At 41.2% G+C, this 21,661-nt stretch overlaps 1 protein-coding gene across 1 annotated transcript in view; it reads left to right on the plus strand.

Moving 5' to 3' along the window:
• LOC124114806 overlaps positions 1-11,528 on the plus strand; it is a 35,073-nt gene extending 23,545 nt beyond the window's left edge. The window contains exons 11-17 of the mRNA XM_046475580.2: positions 1,316-1,464; positions 3,035-3,245; positions 3,775-3,930; positions 4,778-4,930; positions 6,326-6,413; positions 7,754-7,826; positions 8,672-11,528. Of these exons, the coding sequence (XP_046331536.2) occupies positions 1,316-1,464; positions 3,035-3,245; positions 3,775-3,930; positions 4,778-4,930; positions 6,326-6,413; positions 7,754-7,826; positions 8,672-10,666 (2,825 nt within the window). The 3' untranslated portion in view covers positions 10,667-11,528. The remainder of the gene's footprint in view (positions 1-1,315; positions 1,465-3,034; positions 3,246-3,774; positions 3,931-4,777; positions 4,931-6,325; positions 6,414-7,753; positions 7,827-8,671) is intronic.
• Positions 11,529-21,661: the final 10,133 nt, after the last annotated feature.

Raw genomic sequence — 21,661 nt, forward strand, 5'->3', positions numbered from 1 at the left:
TAGCTGGTGTAACAACATGGGGCACAACAGGAAGATGTAGCTAGTGTAACAACATGGGGCACAACGGGAAAATGGAGCTAGTGTAACAACATGGGGCACAACAGGAAGATGTAGCTGGTGTAACAACATGGGGCACAACAGGAAGATGTAGCTAGTGTTACAACATGGGGCACAACAGGAAGATGTAGCTAGTGTAACAACATGGGGCACAACGGGAAGATGTAGCTAGTGTAACAACATGGGGCACAACAGGAAGATGTAGCTAGTGTATCAACATGGGGCACAACAGGAAGATGTAGCTAGTGTAACAACATGGGGCACAACAGGAAGATGTAGCTGGTGTAACAACATGGGGCACAACGGGAAGATGTAGCTAGTGTAACAACATGGGGCACAACGGGAAGATGTAGCTAGTGTAACAACATGGGGCACAACAGGAAGATGTAGCTGGTTTAACAACATGGGGCACAACGGGAAGATGTAGCTGGTGTAACAACATGGGGCACAACGGGAAGATGTAGCTGGTGTAACAACATGGGGCACAACGGGAAGATGTAGCTAGTGTAACAACATGGGGCACAACAGGAAGATGTAGCTAGTGTAACAACATGGGGCACAACAGGAAGATGTAGCTGGTGTAACAACATGGTGCACAACAGGAAGATGTAGCTGGTGTAACAACATGGGGCACAACAGGAAGATGTAGCTAGTGTAACAACATGGGGCACAACAGGAAGATGTAGTTAGTGTAACAACATGGGGCACAACAGGAAGATGTAGCTAGTGTAACAACATGGGGCACAACGGTAAAGATGTAGCGAGTGTAACAACATGGGGCACAACAGGAAGATGTAGCTAGTGTAACAACATGGTGCACAACAGGAAGATGTAGCTAGTGTAACAACATGGGGCACAACAGGAAGATGTAGCTAGTGTAACAACATGGGGCACAACAGGAAGATGTACCTAGTGTAACAACATGGTGCACAACAGGAAGATGTAGCTAGTGTAACAACATGGTGCACAACAGGAAGATGTAGCTAGTGTAACAACATGGAGCACAACAGGAAGATGTAGCTAGTGTAACAACATGGGGCACAACAGGAAGATGTAGCTAGTGTAACAACATGGGGCACAACAGGAAGATGTAGCTGGTGTAACAACATGGGGCACAACGGGAAGATGTAGCTAGTGTAACAACATGGGGCACAACAGGAAGATGTAGCTGGTGTAACAACATGGGGAACACAGCTGGGTTTGTACTTCTGGTTCACATGGTCAACTCTAGACCCCTCATGGTATTGATTCACTGCAGGTGTGTCACCACCCCAGGACTTCACAGTGGAGTTCATGGCTGACGAGGACCCCGCCAACTTCAACATCAACTGGCAACCACTCCATACTCGAGTCGTGTCCTACACTATGTACTGGTGCATGAAGGATGAAAACTCAACCAACTGCACAGTAAGCCCCTAGTCCATAGTAGTAGTAGCAGTGGCCGTGACATAGAGTGAATGAATGTTGTTTTATGTAAAACTCACTTTTACCAGCTCTTATGACTTGAGATGGTGGGGATTTATTCTGACCCTGAATCACTGACCTGTAACCTCTAGTCCCACACAGGTAGAAAAACAGGCAGCAGAAATGTACACATTGAAACAATTCCTCTGAAAATTTCCATTACAGGGTCAGAACTTAACACTAACCCAGTAGTACGAATTCCTGGGGGTTAGTAAATATTTTAAAATTTCTCCGTTTTAACATTACACAGGCATCTTAGCTTTTGACTTTAGTTCTAACCCTACATTCTACCATGAATTTGGAAAATACTTGATTTTGATTGGTGAATCAGAGGTTTCAAATCACAACAAGTGTATAGTCGACGAAGTCATCTATATCCCTCGCCCATTTTAACACGTTATGGTCCCAAACCAGGTAACTGACCCAACATTTCTCTTAGCCCATGTCAAAATAGCTGCAATGGAAATTCTAAAATAAACATTTCTAAAACTCCTTACTTTTAATATCAAATGGCACCAGTTCAGTATGTGCCTTATATATAGATATGCAATGTTTGGCAAGGAAATATTTAAGTTTATTTTCAGTCATTGTCGGTAGGCCTACAATTATAGGCTACAAAATGTTGCTGTTACTACAACATTCAAAGGATGTGGGGGAATACATATCGTGCAGAAAACATGATAGAAATCTACAAACAAAACATATTTTAAGTTTTGAAGACAACAGAGAGCTTACTTATTATTAGGCGTTTCTCTATATATACGCCAGTGACGTCATATCGTTTGCGTCAGAATGAAAGATATGATGTCATAATAGTGAAGTGCAGTGTGGAATAAAACTTTGCATAGCTAGCTTAGTTTTCTTCAGGGTGCCCACTTCATGTTAGCTTACGAAATTGGCTTACAACATGCTTTCAGATCCTGTCATAAGTTCGAGTGACATATTACAGTGTCAACAACCTGCTTGAGCATATAGAGCGCCATATTTTGTTTAAACGCTGTTGTCAGTGAATTCCATAAATTCAGATTGACAACCTTCTCAAAAGACTGGACTCAACCCATACTGCTTTACTCAATATATTCTTAGCACCAAAAAGTTCAGTTTTTATTTAAATTTGTGTTTGGTTCCAAATACATTTTGGGGGGCACGGATGGCCCAGTCGTCTAAGGCGCCTTGGTTCGCTGTGCAGAGTTGCATCCCTTGGGCACGCCAGAAACCTATGATTGTGGGTTCGAATCCCGGTTCGCCCCGATTATGTTTCTAGGTTTGTCAGCACCATACCCGTGCTTGTGGGTTTCACCGAAGCGGTAAACGTCTAAGACCTGCATCACTTCGGGCTTTCCTCCCACATTAAGTTGATACGCCGTGATATAACTGGAATACTGTTAAAAGCTGCATTAAACCCAACTCACTCACTCACTCCAAATACAATTTAGCGCAGTTAAATCTACTGGTAACTTAGGTCTACATTGAAAACTCAGTATGTTTATCTCCTAATTCTTTCTGACCACAGACCCCCTTGGACTGGAAGAGTGTGTCCCCCAACACCACAGAGTACAATCTGACCCTCCCAGGACTTAGTGAGAACACCACACAAGACTACATGGTGGGGATCTCTGCCGAGGCCATGATGACCTCACGGAGGTCACGGAGGGCGAGTGACACAGGTCAGGTGACCAGCAGTGGCATCTCATGGAGTCAATGCCTTCACATCAGTGGAAAAAGTAAGTAATATTTCACTACTGTCATTCCATGTGAATTAAAGTGAGTGTGCAGCTTCTGGTGGAATACCAGCACCATGGGCTTTATCAAAGTGGTACATAATTCAACTGTTGTTTTTCATATGTTGAAGACACCACTTGTATATCTCCCTCATACAGGGTAATGGTCCCGTTTTCTCTCTCTCTCTCCCTGTCACTTAATTTGTTACTAGGCCTTGACCAGAAGGTGCAGGCTTTGACCAGTCCAATTACAGGGGTGCGGAATTGTTCTTACCATGCAGCGTTAGAAATTGGCAGTAGTCCTATATGCCCAATAGTTTAGGTATCATAAGGACTAGTTGAAATTTGGCCTTTTTAAAGGTTTTGCCATATGTTATCATTATAAGGGTGTGTGTGTTGGAAAAAAGCTTTCTGATTGGTCAATATTTTTAGTTAGCATTGTTAATGTATTTGCAGGACATTAAGGAGTAATTAAATGTTTGATTCACAATTTTCAAATAATATGAAAACTTATTGTTTTAAATTTTCTCAGCTCCAACCGCAGCGCCTGAGGTCCTGCACATGTCCAGCCACCCCACGACTGCCAGCATAGACTTGGAGTGGCAGAAGCTGAGCTGCTTGCAGACACCAAGTGTACTGACTGGTGTACTCGTGGTGTACTGTGTAGTGGATGGAGATTCTTGTTCAGGTATATTATAACTATATATAATGAAACATATATGCTAAAATCTAGGTTTGTATGTTGTTTCTGACCACCTTCATTGTAACCCATTTATCTAGCTATCAAGCTGCATATTTATCTAGGATTATTTTTGGTTTCTAGTGATTTTTTTTCAATTAATTCATTAATATTGTTGAAGCGATCAATAAAAACAAGTAAAATGACATTTATTTACTTTTGTAATCATTGGTATGTAACGTGTAATTGCTTTGACATTGACCATCTTCAATATTTGGAAATGAGTTCTATGCTATTTATCATCATTATCATGTGTCCTTCAACCTGGTCACCATCAACCTTTTGGCAGCACAGTAAGGTTTGCAACTTTTTGAAAATATTTCTGGAGATGCATCTATGAGCAGCTTCAAACATTACAATGAGAGTAAAAGATTCGGGGTAGAATAGGTCTTCAGCAACCCATGCTTGTTGTAAAAGGCCACTAACGGGATTGGGTGGTCAGGCTCGCTCACGTAGTTATGCATGGCATCGTATCACAATTGCGTGGATCGATACTCATGTCAATCACTGGATTGTGTGGTCCAGACTCGATTATTTACAGACTGTCATCATATAGCTGGAATATTGCTGAGTGCAGCAAACAAACAAATCACAGTAACATCTGTTCAGCACAGATGCTACAGCCCTTTCTTGACAAGGAAACCACTCCTCAGTTGGTGGGGGTTGGTGGGGGTTGGTGGGGGTTGGTGGGTTGCCTTGTGGCTTGTGTGTTTCTTCCTCACACAGAAGATCCAGAGTTTGATTTATAGGAAATAACATTTGTAATGGATGACAAGGAAACAACGTTTGTTTCCAGGACCAGAACAGAGTCAGATGGCTGTAGGTCAAGGGGTCAGCTACACCTTGAAGAACTTGGACACTGGAAACACGTACCTCATCAAAGTGTGCGCTGTGTCAGCAGCGGGGAATGGACCATTCAGTCCACCGGTCAAAGTAGAGCTGGCAGCAGGTCAGTGATGCATACACCTCGAGCTTGTGTCAGGATTTGAGTTTTATGATCTGATTTAACTGCTCTTAAGATGGAATATGAAACAGATGACTTGATGGGTAGAGTCATACTCGAATAGTAACACATTACTGGAATGGATTAAACATCCTATCAGTGGCAAGGACTGAAGGATAACAAAGAGTGAGTGAGTGAGTTTGGTTTTATGCCGCTTTCAACAGTAATCGAGTTACATCACGGCGTGTCAGCTTAATGTGGGAGGAAAGCCCTAAGTGATGCAGGTCTCAGACATTAACCACTTCGGTGAAACCCACGAGCACGGGTATGGTGCTGACAAACCTAGAAACATAATTGGGGCGAACCGGGATTCAAGCCCACAATCATAGGTTTCTGGTGTGCCCAAAGGATGCAACTCTGCACAGCAAATCGCGTCGCCTTAGATGACTGGGCCATCTGTGCCCCCGATAACAAAGAAAATATATAGAACAATGGTTTCAGAGTTATACATATAATTTAGATGAGTGAGTGAGTGAGTTTGATTAACATTGCTTTGAACAATATTGTAGTTATATCACAGTGTGTCAGTTTGATTTGGAAGGAAAACTAAGATAATATCCAAGAAAAGAAAATCACACTTGAAGACAAAATCCAGGAAAAGTTTGCAAGTTGTATAAATATGCATCAGATATTGAAATACACCAAAAATAATCTACAGCTGCCTATTTCATGTGGAAGTTGTTGCTTGAGTGAAAGACCACCCTATCATTGCAAAAGTCATATTTTTAGTTCTGTATTATTGATGGAGATTTAGGATACTCTACTTGGTTAGGCGGTTGGTTGGTTTGTTTTTAACGCCGCACTCAGCACTATTCCAGCTATATGACGGCGGTCTGTAAATTATCGAGTCTGGACCAGACAATCCAGTGATTAATATCATGAGCATCGATCCACGCAAGTGGGATTGATGACATGCATCAACCAAGTCACCAAGTCTGACCACCCGATCCTGTTAGTCGCCTTTTACGACAAGCATAGTTCTTGATGCTCATGATATCAATCACTGGATTGTCTGGTCCAGACTTGATTATTTACAGACCGCCGTCATATAGCTGGAATATTGCTGAGTGCGACGGTAAACAACAAACAAACAAACAAGATGGAGGACACAGACCAGAAGCGTCCATCAAATATAATTGTATCATAAGTTGAAACCTTTACGACCAAAATCTTCTAATTTTAGTAACTCTTAAATCTACTATTGTCATCTTGATATTATTGTCCAGGAAATATATAGAAATACCCCAAATAAAAGAGACTTGCTCCAGTATTTGTACTTGTGAGGACACAGACAATGATGACAAGGGTCAGTCCTCACTGAGATGTTATGGTGTGTTTCAGACCTTGCTCTCATCTACACAGCAGTCATTGTGGCCAGTGTGCTGCTTCTCCTGTTGTTCATCATCTTCTGTGTCATATGGGGATGTTGGTGAGTATCCTCAATCTGTTGTTGTCGCTCCATGTCATAATTACGAATAACTGTTGACGCTCCATGTCATAATTACAAATAACTGTTGTCGCTCCATGTCAGAATTACGAATAACTGTTGACGCTCCATGTCATAATTACGAATAACTGGTGATGCTCCATGTCATAATTACAAATAACTGGTGATGCTCCATGTCATAATTACAAGTGACTGTTGACGCTCCATGTCATAATAACAAGTGACTGTTGACGCTCCATGTCATAATTACAAGTGACTGTTGATGCTCCATGTCATAATTACAAGTGACTGTTGACGCTCCATGTCATAATTACGAATAACTGGTGATGCTCTATATTATAACTACGAATAACTGTTGACATTCCTTCCATGTGATAATTATGAGTGACTGTTGACGCTCCATGTCATAATTACGAATAACTGGTGATGCTCCATGTCATAATTACAAATAACTGGTGATGCTCCATGTCATAATTAAAAGTGACTGTTGACGCTCCATGTCATAATAACAAGTGACTGTTGACGCTCCATGTCATAATTACAAGTGACTGTTGACGCTCCATGTCATAATTACAAGTGACTGTTGACGCTCCATGTCATAATTACGAATAACTGGTGATGCTCTATATTATAACTACGAATAACTGTTGACATTCCTTCCATGTGATAATTATGAGTGACTGTTGACGCTCCATGTCATAATTACGAATAACTGGTGATGCTCTATATTATAACTACGAATAACTGTTGACATTCCTTCCATGTGATAATTATGAGTGACTGTTGACGCTCCATGTCATAATTACGAGTGACTGTTGACGCTCCATGTCATAATTACGAATAACTGTTGACAGTCCATGTCATAATTACGAATAGCTGTTGACGCTCCATGTCATAATTACAAATAACTGTTGACGCTCCATGTCATAATTACAAATAACTGTTGACTCTCCATGTCATAATTACGAATAACTGTTGACGCTCCATGTCATAATTACGAGTGACTGAGATGCTCCATGTCATAATTACGAATGACTGATGCCCTTTGATTGCATGTATGTTAACTTTTCGCTGATATTCAGTCTCAGTATGTGCTCATCCCAGGTTTACCTTGGTAAATGAGATAGTTAACATATACTAGCAATGTCAATTTCATGACTACTAGCAGAATTGGACTCTCAGATTTCCTTGCTTTAGCTGCAGTTTTTGTGTCATGTTCATTTTAACATGTAGACTGACCAAATATGTTGATAATTGCTCCAAAATTTTAAAGAATGAAAAGAAATTTTATGTTCCTTCAAATGTGTTTTTGATGATTTCAGCACAATACAACAAAACATCAAGATGGAGGTAGCTTACCCCCAAAACAAGTTACAGCTGCTGCAACATGATGATGTAAGTACAGTAGAACACGGATGTAACGAACTACAAGGACCAGGGCAATCAGTTCGTTATATCCGTTGTTCATTTTTTACATCAATTGCATTTATGATTCTTAATTTCGTATCTAAACTGATAGCTTTCCTTTTACTATTGCCTGCCATGATAGCATATGCAAGTAAGTGAGTGAATATGGTTTAATGCCGCTTTTAGCAATATTCCAGCAATATCACGGCGGGGGACACCACAAATGGGCTTCACACTTTGTACCCATGTCGGGAATCGAACCCAGGTCTTTGGCGTGACGAGCGAACGCTTTAACCACTAGGCTACCCGACCCCTCATATGCAAGTGAACTGACCCTTTGATGACTTTGTTGCTTCAAGTGTTTAAGAGGTCACCTTCTGTCTTCTACTGTATATTACACTGAGGAATCTAACTTCTCGATACTAATGTTTCTCATATTCCAAGCTGGTCCCGGCTTTGTCAACTTCTCCAAATTCAATGGAGTCAACACTTAGAGTAACTCCTGTCTCAGTCACCTTTAGCAGCCAGCCATCAGTTCCTTACATATTTAAAAACATATTCCTGGCACTTTCCTCAGTAAGTTGCTTGTCAGATCATAATATGGAGCTTCTGCTTTGATGTTTGAAGTCCTTGCAGAGCTTAAGGCATGGGTTTTACACAATTTGCCTAAGCACTGACCGATTCCCTTTCTGGACCCCACAAGGTATTTTTTCAATTAAAAAAAAACAGACAGAATTATTTATTCAATTATGATCACCTATATTCTCCATGAAGCTAATTGAAGTTATTGTTTTTAAAGACTATTTTTTATGTCATCACATAAATATTTTCAGGATATTGACAAGAAAGCTACACATCCTGAAAACAATGCATCAGCCAAAAATCGTACCTATTGGAAAAGTGGAACAGACAAAGATCGAGCGGTAGACAAGGAACTAGAAGACACCAAACTTTTACCTTCAGAATCTTACAAAGAAAATGCAAGTATAAGATGGAGAGAATCATTGGGCCCCAAAATAACTGACACTTGTTATATGGCCTCATCAGCTAAGAAGAACTCCCTGGAACTTAAGCCTGAAAATAGAGAAAAAAATGGTTGGACACAACTCACAGACACAATGGATCCCTATGAAATAGTGGATTCTGATGGTGTAGACATTCCCCGTGAACGGCTGTCATCATTTAAAAGTCATCTCCCAGTGAGAGAATACTGCTATGTTGTGAAAGGGGATATTGACTATGAGAACTATGTAACAGCTGAATCGGAACAGGAATATTCATCTCATCCTCTCATTACAGATCCGAAAGAATTACAAGAATTACATGATAAAGTTCATCCACATTTTCATTCTACCAATCTGGATATTGTTCCTCCTCATCCACAATTTATCCCATCTTCAACTAATGTAAGTGCTTTTGTAACTGTACAACATACTCATGATGATCAACTTTCCAAACTTGATCATCCTCCACCAACATCCCTGCAGAATTATCCACCACCACCTAAGGCTTTCTTTGCCACACAGGCTAACCCTCTGCCTGATTACAGAGCTGTGGGAGATCCTCCATCAGATCAAAATCTCCTGAAGAACCCCCCTACTCCCAATGTGCAATATTCTACAAATTCTGCACATTTACAAACTAACAAATCAACAACATATGTTATAGATCCTCCATCTCCTCAACTTCCACATCGACAAAGTCTTCCAAGGCCTGCTTGTGTTTCTAGCTCAGGGACGTTCCCCCATGTGCAAAGACATACATTCATAGAAGAGCAAAATCATCCACCACCAGCAACAACGTGCAATTCACCAAATCACAACAACAAAATACACATGCATGAACAAAATCCTTTTCAATATCTTCAAAATGAATACTCTTACCTCACCTCTGATAATTCAATAACTGTGTCAGAGCAAAATGATAATGAATCAACAAAAGAGCAATATACTCCAATAAATACTATACCAGTGCAAATCCCCAAGCCTCCAAACCCTCCTCGTCCTGCAAGTGTAAGTAACCCAGTACCTGCTGAGCCCGTACAAAATAAAGAAACTATTGATCCAAAACATCCTCCTCCAAATCTTCAAAATGAACCCCTTCCTCGGGACAAAAATAGTCCAATAACTGCTGCCCCCATTCAGAATAATAAGGAACAGAAACAAGAGAAAGATATTCCACATCCGCTGACTATTATTACACCTGTGCAAATCCCCAAGCCTCGCACCAGTCTGCAAAGTCCAAAACCTTTCAAACCTGTTCCTCCAGAACCAGTGGCTCAGAACACTGGAAGAGACACAACAGATGGCAGAATCAAGAATGAACCTGAACAGAAACAGGAGCCCGAGCCCATGAGAACAAATGTTACACCAGGAAGTAATGAACCTGATAATAAGTCTACCAATGACAAAAAGCCCTGGCAACTGTCAAGTGAAATTCCAAGAAACAGAGGATCTGTAGACAAATCCACACAGGAGAACCTTCCTCCCCTGCCGAGTTATTCATCCAGACCTCCCTCTGCCAAATCTAGACCAAGCAAGAAGACAGATGAAGACAATAATGTTTTTGATATTTCCATCCTTGTGGGAGAGCTACTGGGAGAAGGTTTGACGACTAAAAAAGATGAAGATGGTCCAGAAGTTACCACGAGGCCTACGAAACTAAGAGGGTCAACATCTTTACGAGATGCCAAGGTGAAGCCCAAGCCTCCTGAGGTTCCTCCAAAGCCAATGTTTGTGACTGCTAGACACAGCAACCTTGGCCATGTTGAGGTGAGTCCCACAGCAGTATCTGACCCTCCAGCAGTCTGCAACAGAAGGGAGTTCTAACAAGAATCATGACGAGCAGCATGAAGACATTTCAGTGCATTAAGTGCCATTCAAAGCTCGAATGTTCAATTGTGTTTCAAAGGGACCAGGAACCTCATACAATGTGAGTGCTTGATTGTGCTGACTAAAGGATAATAAGTCTGATGTTTGGAGAGAATCTGACGTGAAAAACATTCATGGTGATGTCAATGGTCATCTTATTCAGCACTGATTTCAACCATTATTAATCAATCTTATCAGTACAAATTCTTCTTACGGGAATCCAAATAAGATCTGTTACTGTTTTGGACGATTCATAATGTTCATCACCCTCAATTTTGTAGTACACTTTTGCAGCTTCCTTTAAATGTTTTCATTAAAGGATGTCATGGGGTATGCACGTTTATATGTAATGCATCCATAGTTTCACCTTGACTTTCAAAACTAGGGGTCCGAGGCATCCCTGTTAATATATCTTAATGATTCTTACAGGAAATATGAGGGTCCTGTAAAGTAATGAATTTGTGTTGAAAGTGTGACAATTATTCTAATTACAGCACCTTTACATTTCTTGTCAAGAAATTGGTACAATGAATATAAAGGATGCACATTTCCGTGTAAAATCCTGGTATCTGCAGATCTCCGACGTTTACCACTTCAGTGAAACCTGTGAGAACGGGTATGGCACTTACTGGGCCAAAGGAAGGCCTGCTTGCACCCAAGTTTATAGTTTGTTGCATTCAAAGGCATAGGATCATAAAGAAAGTATGAGAGAAATATAATTATTACTTGCCCGTGAAGAGATCACCCGTTTAATAAAGATACAGCTTTATTACACATTGTATAATACCAAAACGTGTGCTTATGTACTCTCGGAACACGTTTCACGAACAAATATTGAAAGCTCTCAACATCCCTTGGCGTATTCAACGACATTGTGTGTGGAGATGATAGATCACTGGGAGGAGCTTATGCACACTCGATGACCCCAGCAACCTTGTTGCTAGGCTGACGTCACATGGCATTGTTTCGCCGATGGATCTTGCAACAAAATTCAACAAATTACGTCATCGGGTATTGTGACGTCATTGTAAACTTGGAGCTGCAAGGCCCCATTCCACAAGGCGATCGTACTCTAGCGCAACGAGAGTCTTTAGTCTAAGTTAAATTATGTGAGTTGTGATAGCCTTAGCACTACGATAATTTTGTGGGACGAACGCCTGAATTCTAAAGATGGACCATTGTATGATATTAAATTCATACTTTTCAACTTTTGACGTGTTTGAAGTATTATTCTGTTAAACTCAATTGGATTATGCCATGGATCGTGTAGGTGTCAGCCTATTTACACTCAACAGTATAATTCTAAAAACATTATAAATGACAAGTAATAAATAAAATACTAAACTCGCTCTCGTGTAAAACCAATTTTATGAAACTTGTGAATAGTTGTGGTATCTGACTCGCTTTTGCTCGTCAGATACCAGAACTATTCACTCGTTTCATAAAATTGGTATTACCCAGGAGCTTGTTTAGTATTCTATATGTCTTTTGTAAAGAGACGCAAAATGTTACATACTAAGTCAAGATTAACATATCATGAGAATACGGATGAAGAGATGTCGTCTCAGCTGTTTGAATTTTGATAATCATATGTTTATTGCTTGCCTCTAGATACAGGCACTTTTGTCTTATGGGTATTGTTCAGACTAAAGATGTAGGTTTTAGGCTGAGTAACCTTGAACCGATTCACCCTTTCTTGCCAGTTTTGTCTTTCTAAACAAATGATTTTTGTCCGATTTTCATATAGTTATATATTGTCATTCACTGAAAGAGATCAATACATGTTCAAATCTTGAACCTAATAGTAACTAGAAGTGAAGAAAAGCGTTTCCGTAATCACAAGATACCTCTACCAAAGGCAGAGTCCATTGTACGATTCTGACAATACCACAAGCATGTGCCTATGAATTACTACCAAAAAGTGATGATACCAGGTGTAAGGTGAAAAGGTGAGCGTATCCTGCCCCACCCATCACAAACACAGCCCTTTCACACTATCCATGCATATTTAGTACTCCTCCTTGATTCATGAATGGTGGGGGCGTTGGGGTAGCCCTGTGGTTAAAGCTTTCGCTTGTCACGCAAAAGACCCGGGTTCGAGTCACGACATGGGTACAATGTGTGAAGCCCACTTGTGGTGTCCCCTGCCGTGATATTGCTAAAAGAGGCGTAAAACCTCACTCACTCACTCACTCACTCAAGAATTGTGATGTGACATTGAAAACTCAGTGGCAGTGGTAAACTCCCCAACTGTCAAACTGTACTGGTTTGACATCGGTAAGGGCAGGGCCATACCTCCAACCTTAGCTTTAATGATATTCCAGCTGGATGACGGCGGTCTGAAAATAATCGAGTCTGGACCAGACAATCCAGTGACTGACGTCATGAGCATCGATCTATGCAATTAAGATACATAACATGCATCAACTAAGTCACCGAGTCTGACCACCTGATCCCTTTAGTTGCCTCTTATGACAAGCATGGGTTACTAAAGACCAATTTTGAACCGGATCTTCACGGGGCTATGCTTCTCAGTTAAGCTTTAATAGTGGTGCTTAATAGGTTATACCCAATGGCATCGGATACCAGCCGTAACTTAAAAACACATTGATGTGACATGATCACGCCAGGAATGGCCTATCACAATGGTAAGCCTCATTGATGTGAAGGTCCCCATGGCCTAATATAATCCAATAACTAAAACCTCCCTGCAGGGACATGACCCTCATATATCCCTAAGCCCTGATCCTAAACCTCAATTGTGCGACATTATCTCATAAGAAATAATATGTACTATTATGACTATAATAGTAACATGTGTTTATGAATCACTGTGAAATAGTGTTGTTATACCTTTATTTAGAATCTTGCAATTCCATTGGTTAATGCAACATGAGGAAACAATACATTTCAATGTAGACCCCGAAATCATGTGACTGACACTGACCCCAAATATGATCACATGATCAGTATTGACCTATCCCATGATGAATATTGTTTGTTTGTTGTTTACACGGCACTCAGCATGATTCCAGCTATATGACGGTGGTCGAGTCTGGACCAGACAATTCAGAGATTGATATCATGAGCATCGATCTGTGCATCAACCTAGTCAGCGAGCCTGACCACACAATCCTGTTAGTCGCCTTTTACGGCAAGCATGGGTTGCTGAAGACCTATTCTACCCTGGATCTTCAAGGGTACCAAAGATGTCCCTGATCTAAACCGCATGAGCGAGTGAGTTAGTGTGTGAGTATGGTTTAACGCCGCTTTTAGCAATATTCCATCAATATCACGGTGGAGGACACCAGAAATGGGCTTCACACATTGTACCCATGTTGGGAATTGAACCCGGGTCTTCGGCATGACAAGCGAACGCTTTGACCACTCGGTTACCCAACCGCCCCTCTAAACTTTAAACCTCATGGGTGACCCCAAAGAGCATGGCTTTAAGCCCATAACATATACCTTATTAGTGTGATATTATACCCATATCACAGATTTACACCCCAACCTCACTGGCATGGTATTATCCTTGACAGTATGTATATGCTGCTATTTTTACTTAACCTTATTGCCATTGAGGTCAGCTAGGGTTTAAGCTCATAACGTAAGCCTTATGTGTGACAATATACTCATGAGCAGGGAGGGTGCTGCTGACTTCTAAGTGGTATCTGTTCACTGAAATAGAGCAAATTGTCAGGGAGCTGAACTTATGTAAGTGATTTGGCCTGCCATTCCTATATGACATCACAGTAACATATCAATTGGTTATTGCGTAATCTGGTGAGTGAGTGAGTGAGTATGGTTTTACGCCGCTTTTAGCAATATTCCAGCAATATCACGGCAGGGGACACCACAAATTGGCTTCACACATTGTACCCATGTCGGGAATCGAACCCGGGTCTTCGGCGTGACGAGCGAACGCTTTAACCCCTTGGCTACCCGACTGCCCCTGCCTAATCTGGTGACACAATGCAACATGACATACTGCAAGCACTGGGATATGTGACAGCACAGAGGTAAGTTACAGTCACTAAGCTTCTTTTTTATGTGAGCAATCTGCCACTTGCTGTTGTTAGTATTAAACACGCAGAGTGATCCCTCGCTCAACAAAATTTGTTTGTCGTTTAATGCCACACTCAGCAATATTCCAGCCATATGATGGCGGTCTGTAAATAATCAAGTCTGGGCCAGACAATCCAGTGATTGACATCACGAGCATTGATCTATGCACTTGGGATTCGATGACATGCATCAACCAAGTCAGTGAGCCTCACCACCCAATCCCGTTAGTCGCCTCTTACAACAAGCTTAGTCGCTTTTTACATCACTCAACAAAAGGAGTGAGGCATAGTGGGTTTCAATGCCTCCTTGTGTCTTCAGTGATAGCACCTACAGCTTAGCACTCAGGAGACACTTGACCAGAAAGAATTTGATATGTTTATTATTTCCATTAGTAATCTGATCTGGATTCAACATAATCATGGGGTGAGGTGAGGTGAGGTGGGGATTACCTAATGTGACGTTCACGATTATTTCACTTCTACAGTGTTGTGCAAGCCCATGTGTATTGCTGTTTGTACAAGTCCATACTGCTATCCCAATGAAAAACCATTCAACTGGTTAACATGAATATTCACTCAGACACATCATACTGACCCAGCCAGTCCTTGTTTATGATAGGGGATCCCTAGCACCAAATATGATTTTTTAATGTCTTTTGTTATTACTCAACCAGGGGATCGAACCTCCCACCTTCCGTTCTCTGGGCAGAATCTTCTCCACCACACCATGAAAGCAATCCACATAATCATGATAATGATAATAATAATAATAAACAAAGGCGACAAAACCCTTACCATATTCAAAAGAAATCTGTGCCAAACACAGAGTTGATTGAGTGTTTCCAACTATATCATGAGCATGTGTTTATGAAGTCACTCAACACAACAGCTTATTGTGAGGTGTGCCATATCTTTGCAGTTAATTGACAGCATTTCACAAAAGATCAACTGCGATCAGCTTCATTCAACCGTGGAAGCGGAGTGACAATCATTGTGAATACCTTGGCGCTGGAAAACAACTTTTTGGGTAGGATGTCCCTACAGTGTACTGTAGCAGACATTTCAAGCTATGTACCAGATACCTGGATGTAACTGCTCACTTGTGACACTTTTAAGAAAACAATCTATGTTGGCACATCAGTTAGAGATGATTTAAACACTGCTAATGATTATTTGCATATTCCACAGAAGGCAACATTGAGACAAGAGCTTTCAGGATACAAATGTACAGTTTATTGACTATATTCAGATAGGAATATAGAAGAAGCACATAATGGTAGTAGTTAGGGCTGGGATGAGTCCAAATTTACTACCCGGGTACCCACCCCCCTACTACCCGGGTACCCTCTGTAGGTCTCAAGAGATTAAGGTACAAAATGTCGGTTGGAAATTTTTTACCATATTCCTGGCCAAAGGTATTTAAGATACATGTATTAAACAATCTGATCATGCATACACTGAAGTTGACTTAAGTTATATCTTTATTCAACCATATGAAAAGTCAGAAAGAATGGGTGCATAGTCAGAAATCACTGTGGCGTAACCACTGAGCTGTACTGTATAGAGTATTTGTCATTAAACAATATATCACATGACTAACCCGGGTCCTTAGTAACTCAGTACCCACCCGACCCGGGTACCCGAGTTACCCGTCCCAGCCCTAGTAATAGTGGTGAAACGATACAGCAAGGTCACGATACAATACATATCACGATACATAGGTCATAATATGACACATATCACGATACAATACATATCACGATACATAGGTCACAATATGATACATATCACGATACAATACATATCACGATACATAGGTCACAATATGATACATATCACGATACAATACATATCACGATACATTGGTCACAATATGATACATATCACGATACAATACATATCACGATACATAGGTCACAATATGATACATATCACGATACAATACATATCACGATACATAGGTCACAATATGACACATATCACGATACAATACATATCACGATACATAGGTCACAATATGATACATATCACGATACAATACATATCACGATACATTGGTCACAATATGATACATATCACGATACAATACATATCACGATACATAGGTCACAATATGATACATATCACGATACAATACATATCACGATACATAGGTCACAATATGATACATATCACGATACAATACATATCACGATACATAGGTCACAATATGATACATATCACGATACATAGGTTCCAATATGATACATATCACGATACAATACATATCACAATACATAGGTCACAATATGATACATATCACGATACAATACATATCACGATACATTGGTCACAATATGATACAAATCATGATACGATAAATATCATGATACACATTTACGTCAAATCTTGTTGAAACTTCTTGACCATAAATATTTCAGAGCAGGTTCAAAGGAAAAGCTAGCTGCAGACACGTGATGGTAGAGGGCATATATTGTAGTCAACTTGAAACGCTAATTCCAACACATTTTGTGATATTTACTGACAAAAATGTTTGGGAGCCATTAAACAAGTAACTAAAATATTTTTTCAAGTGTATTATCTTGTATCGATAAAGCAAAAGATGTGCGAACTCGCGATACACCAGTGTATTGTTTACCCCTAGTTGAGACGGTGCCCCGGATGCACCTCCTGAGCCAACACTTAAATAAAAGGACGAAACCCTTTCCATATTCATAAGAAATCCCTGCTGAAAGCACAGTCAATTGTACGATTCCGACTGTATCATGAGCAGGTGTTTACAAATCGATCACTATCAAATAGTGATGACACCAGGTGTTCACGACACGGTGAGCCTGAGTGAGTGAGCCGGTCAGCAACATTTCAGCAATAAAATGGTGGCCTGTTAATTATCAAATCTGAACTGGGCTAACCAGTGACTGAAAGCAAGAGCAATGCATATGCCATCAAGGTACAACGACCCATAATCAGTGGAGTAACTGAGGCTGACCTGATTCCAACATTAGTTGGGGCATTTTCTCTGACCCCCCCCAAAAGGTTACAGGGGTACCATAAGTAGCACTTATTTATGATGCTCATGAAAATACATTTATTCAGGTTTGAAACGTTGTATGAAATCGGTTTTGATGATGAGGTAGGCTCCTCTCAACTATCAGCTATTGCTTCCTGCAAACTGGTCCATGTTTGGGTTGCATGATTGCATTGATTCTACATCCACATTACTAGCATATTGCAAAAACAGTTAGACTATTCACTTTTTAATACAGGTTTGGTTTGTTGAAGCATATCTTGTAATGGTTGCATAATCAATACAAGGAATAAATAGCACAAACATATTGTAACAGCCTATGACAGTGCAAGTGGGACGCTGCAGAATATCATCTCGAAGTCGACAATACCCTTTCCATATCCATAAGAGTGAGTGAGTGAGTTGGGTTTAATGCCGCTTTTAACAGTATTCCAGTTATATCATGGCGTGTCAGCATAATGTGGGAGGAAAGCCCGAAGTGATGCAGGTCTCAGACGTTTACCACTTCGGTGAAACCCACGAGCACGGGTATGGTGCTGACAAACCTAGAATTATAATCGGGGCGAACCGGGATTCGAACCCACAATCATAGGTTTCTGGCGTGCCTAAGGGACGCAACTCTGCACAGCGAATCGCGGCGCCTTGGACGACTGGGCCACCCGTGCCCCCATATCCATAAGAAATAACTATATGACTATACTAGGAGCATGTGTTTATGAATAACTGTGAAATAGTGTTGTTATACCTTTATTTAGAATCTTGCAATTCCATTGGTTATATGCAACGTGACGAAACAATACATTTCAATGTAGTCCCCGAAATCATGTGACTGACACTGACCACAAATATTGATTTGTCACATGATCAGTATTGAACTATCATGCATTGAATATTGTTTGTTTGTTGTTTAACGCCTCACTCAGCAATACTGCAGCTATATGATGCGGGTTTGTAAATAAACGAGTCTGGACCAGAGAATCCAATGATTGACATCATGAGCATTGATCCACGCAATTGGGATACAGTGACATGCATCAACCAAGTCAGCGAGCCTGATCTACCGATCCCTTTAGTCCCCTCTTACAACAAGCTAAGTTGCCTTTTACGACAAGCATGGGATGCTGAAGACCTATTCTACCCTGGATCTTTACAGGTTGATGAATATTGACTTGTGTGCTAGAAAACAAGATGGCGTTTGGTACTAACATTTCACGGTTCGCAGCTAAGTTACTGTAATGAAACAGAGGACAGTTTAAAGACTTCATAAACTTTAATGTGAATTTGGGTATAACAAAACCAATGATTGCTCTTGACAAGGTAAATATGCGAAACAAAGACCCTCAGACCCAACTCCTTCGGCGGTCTGATCGGATCACCTCAGGGGTAATTATGTCAAGAGTAATTATTTATATAATGATACCAGATGTTAAAAAAAAGCTTAGCGTATCCTGGCCGACCGGGGGCACCCATCACAAACACATGTAAAGGCAAGTCAGCTGTTCACCTGAAAAAACACGAGACCATATATAGTACAAGTCCAAATAGGGAACTGCATGGGACATTGATTTTGTCACTGATGCTTCAGATTTGGAAATGTGCTCTTGTCATGAAGTGAAGCAGTCAGTCAACAGCAGGATGTGCATGAACACTGAAACAGAGTCCTTGCATCTGTGTTCAACACACAGCCATTACACACTCAGTCTTCCCATTACTCAGGGCATCATGTCTGTTGAAAGTGTGACTTCACCCTCCACCCCTTTAAAGCATCTGCCTGTCTTCGATAAGACCTCTACTTATGGAGTTTTTAAAGTAGTTGGAAAGTACTTATAGAGTGACTGAATAATATTTGAAAGAAAACATGTCAGTGTTTATCTCCTAATTTTACTTCACCGGTGTGACTAGAGTGGTACTATGGATTCAGGGCCAACTTGGGCCAAAGGAGTGAACGCCGCATTGAACAGTATTCACAGCATATCAGCACAAGTGATGCAGGTCTCAGACGTTTACCACTTCAGTGAAACCCATGAGCATGGGTATGGTGCTAACTGGGACAAAGGAAGGCCTATTTGCACCAAAAGCATTATAGCAATGTTAAAGTTTCAGGCCCAACTTGAGCCAAAGGAAGACATGACAGCTGGGGGTGTGAGTCAATGCCGGCAACTTCCAGCCACATTGATGTGACAGTATCCCTGAAGGCAGGGGTTGATGCCCTTCACTGTTATCCTGAGTGGTGTGTCACAACACCTGAGGGCAGGATTCGACGCCTCATTGATACGACTTTACACCCCAGGCACAACTCCGTCACTCTTGTCCACAGTACATAAAGGTTGAAGTGGGTCCACAGCACAGACCTCCATTCACACACTGTGGAGTCATGGATGTCTCTATAGGTCTGTAATTCTTTACCTCGCCTGATAGACTCTGGCTTCTAACTCTTGCATATAACAAAGGAATAATACAATATATAGAGAAAACTAGAAGCATGACTGTGTGTATCCTGTGTGTGTCTCAATAACAGAAACTCATAACATCTTCATATACTTTGATAGACATAATTACCTACACTTTACGTACTAAACGAACAAAGGAAAAGTAACACATTGTTTGGTGGGAACAATATCTTGATGCATTGATACTAATTGGTACATAGAGTCACTGACACATTCCCATAAGAATGACTGAATACAAGTTGTTGCTTCTTGAAACATACAAGAACAACAAGCACATGATTAGGTTGAAAGCATCCAGAATCTTGAAACACAGGTAGGTTTGGTCTGACACCAGTGGTCAAACTTGTAGAAAACTTGTAAAAGCTTGTCATGAATTTTGGCCCATCCATGGAGAATACATCAATGTCTGGGCATGTATGTGTTTGGTCTCTTCAGCAATTTTTCAGTTGTGTGAGGTAAATGAGTCTTAAATTGTTTGATAGGCATTTCTCAGAAGTTGAAAAATATGTGAAATGGATAACAAGGTCTTTATCAAAGTGTAATAAAGAAGTTGTTATGTATAAAACAAACTTGTCTGATACCGTATTTGACGTAATAAGCGCCCAGGGCGCTCTCAAAACTAGAAATAGGGGGCTCATATCAGAATATAATTTTGGTGAGATTAAAAACGGGGTTGAAAGATTGTAAATTTTGTGGTTTGTGCTGACAGCCTGAAATGATATAAAAGAAGAATCTGCCACCAGCCTCTGGCGACACACAATCAGCCACCAGTGCTTGGCGACACACAATCAGCCACCAGTGCTTGGCGACACACAATCAGCCACCAGTGTCTGGCGACACACAATCATCCACCAGTGCTTGGCGACACACAATCAGCCACCAGTGTCTGGCGACACACAATCATCCACCAGTGCCTGGCGACACACAATCAGCCACCAGTGCCTGGCGACACACAATCATCCACCAGTGTCTGGCGACACACAATCATCCACCAGTGCCTGGCGACACACAATCATCCACCAGTGCTTGGCGACCCACAATCAGCCACCAGTGTCTGGCGACACACAATCATCCACCAGTGCCTGGCGACAGACAATCAGACACCAGTGCTTGGCGACACACAATCAGCCACCAGTGTCTGGCGACACACAATCAGCCACCAGTGCCTGGCGACACACAATCAGACACCAGTGCTTGGCGACACACAATCAGCCACCAGTGTCTGGCGACACACAATCAGCCACCAGTGTCTGGCGACACACAATCAGCCACCAGTGCCTGGCGACCCACAATCAGCCACCAGTGTCTGGCGACACACAATCAGCCACCAGGGTCTGGCAACACTCAATCAGCCACCAGTGCTTGGCGACACACAATCAGCCACCAGGGTCTGGCAACACACAATCAG

Source organism: Haliotis rufescens, unplaced genomic scaffold, assembly GCF_023055435.1.
Source record: "Haliotis rufescens isolate VD_foot unplaced genomic scaffold, xgHalRufe1.0.p SCAF_2, whole genome shotgun sequence".
In the NCBI taxonomy this organism is placed as follows: Eukaryota; Metazoa; Mollusca; class Gastropoda; order Lepetellida; family Haliotidae; genus Haliotis; species Haliotis rufescens.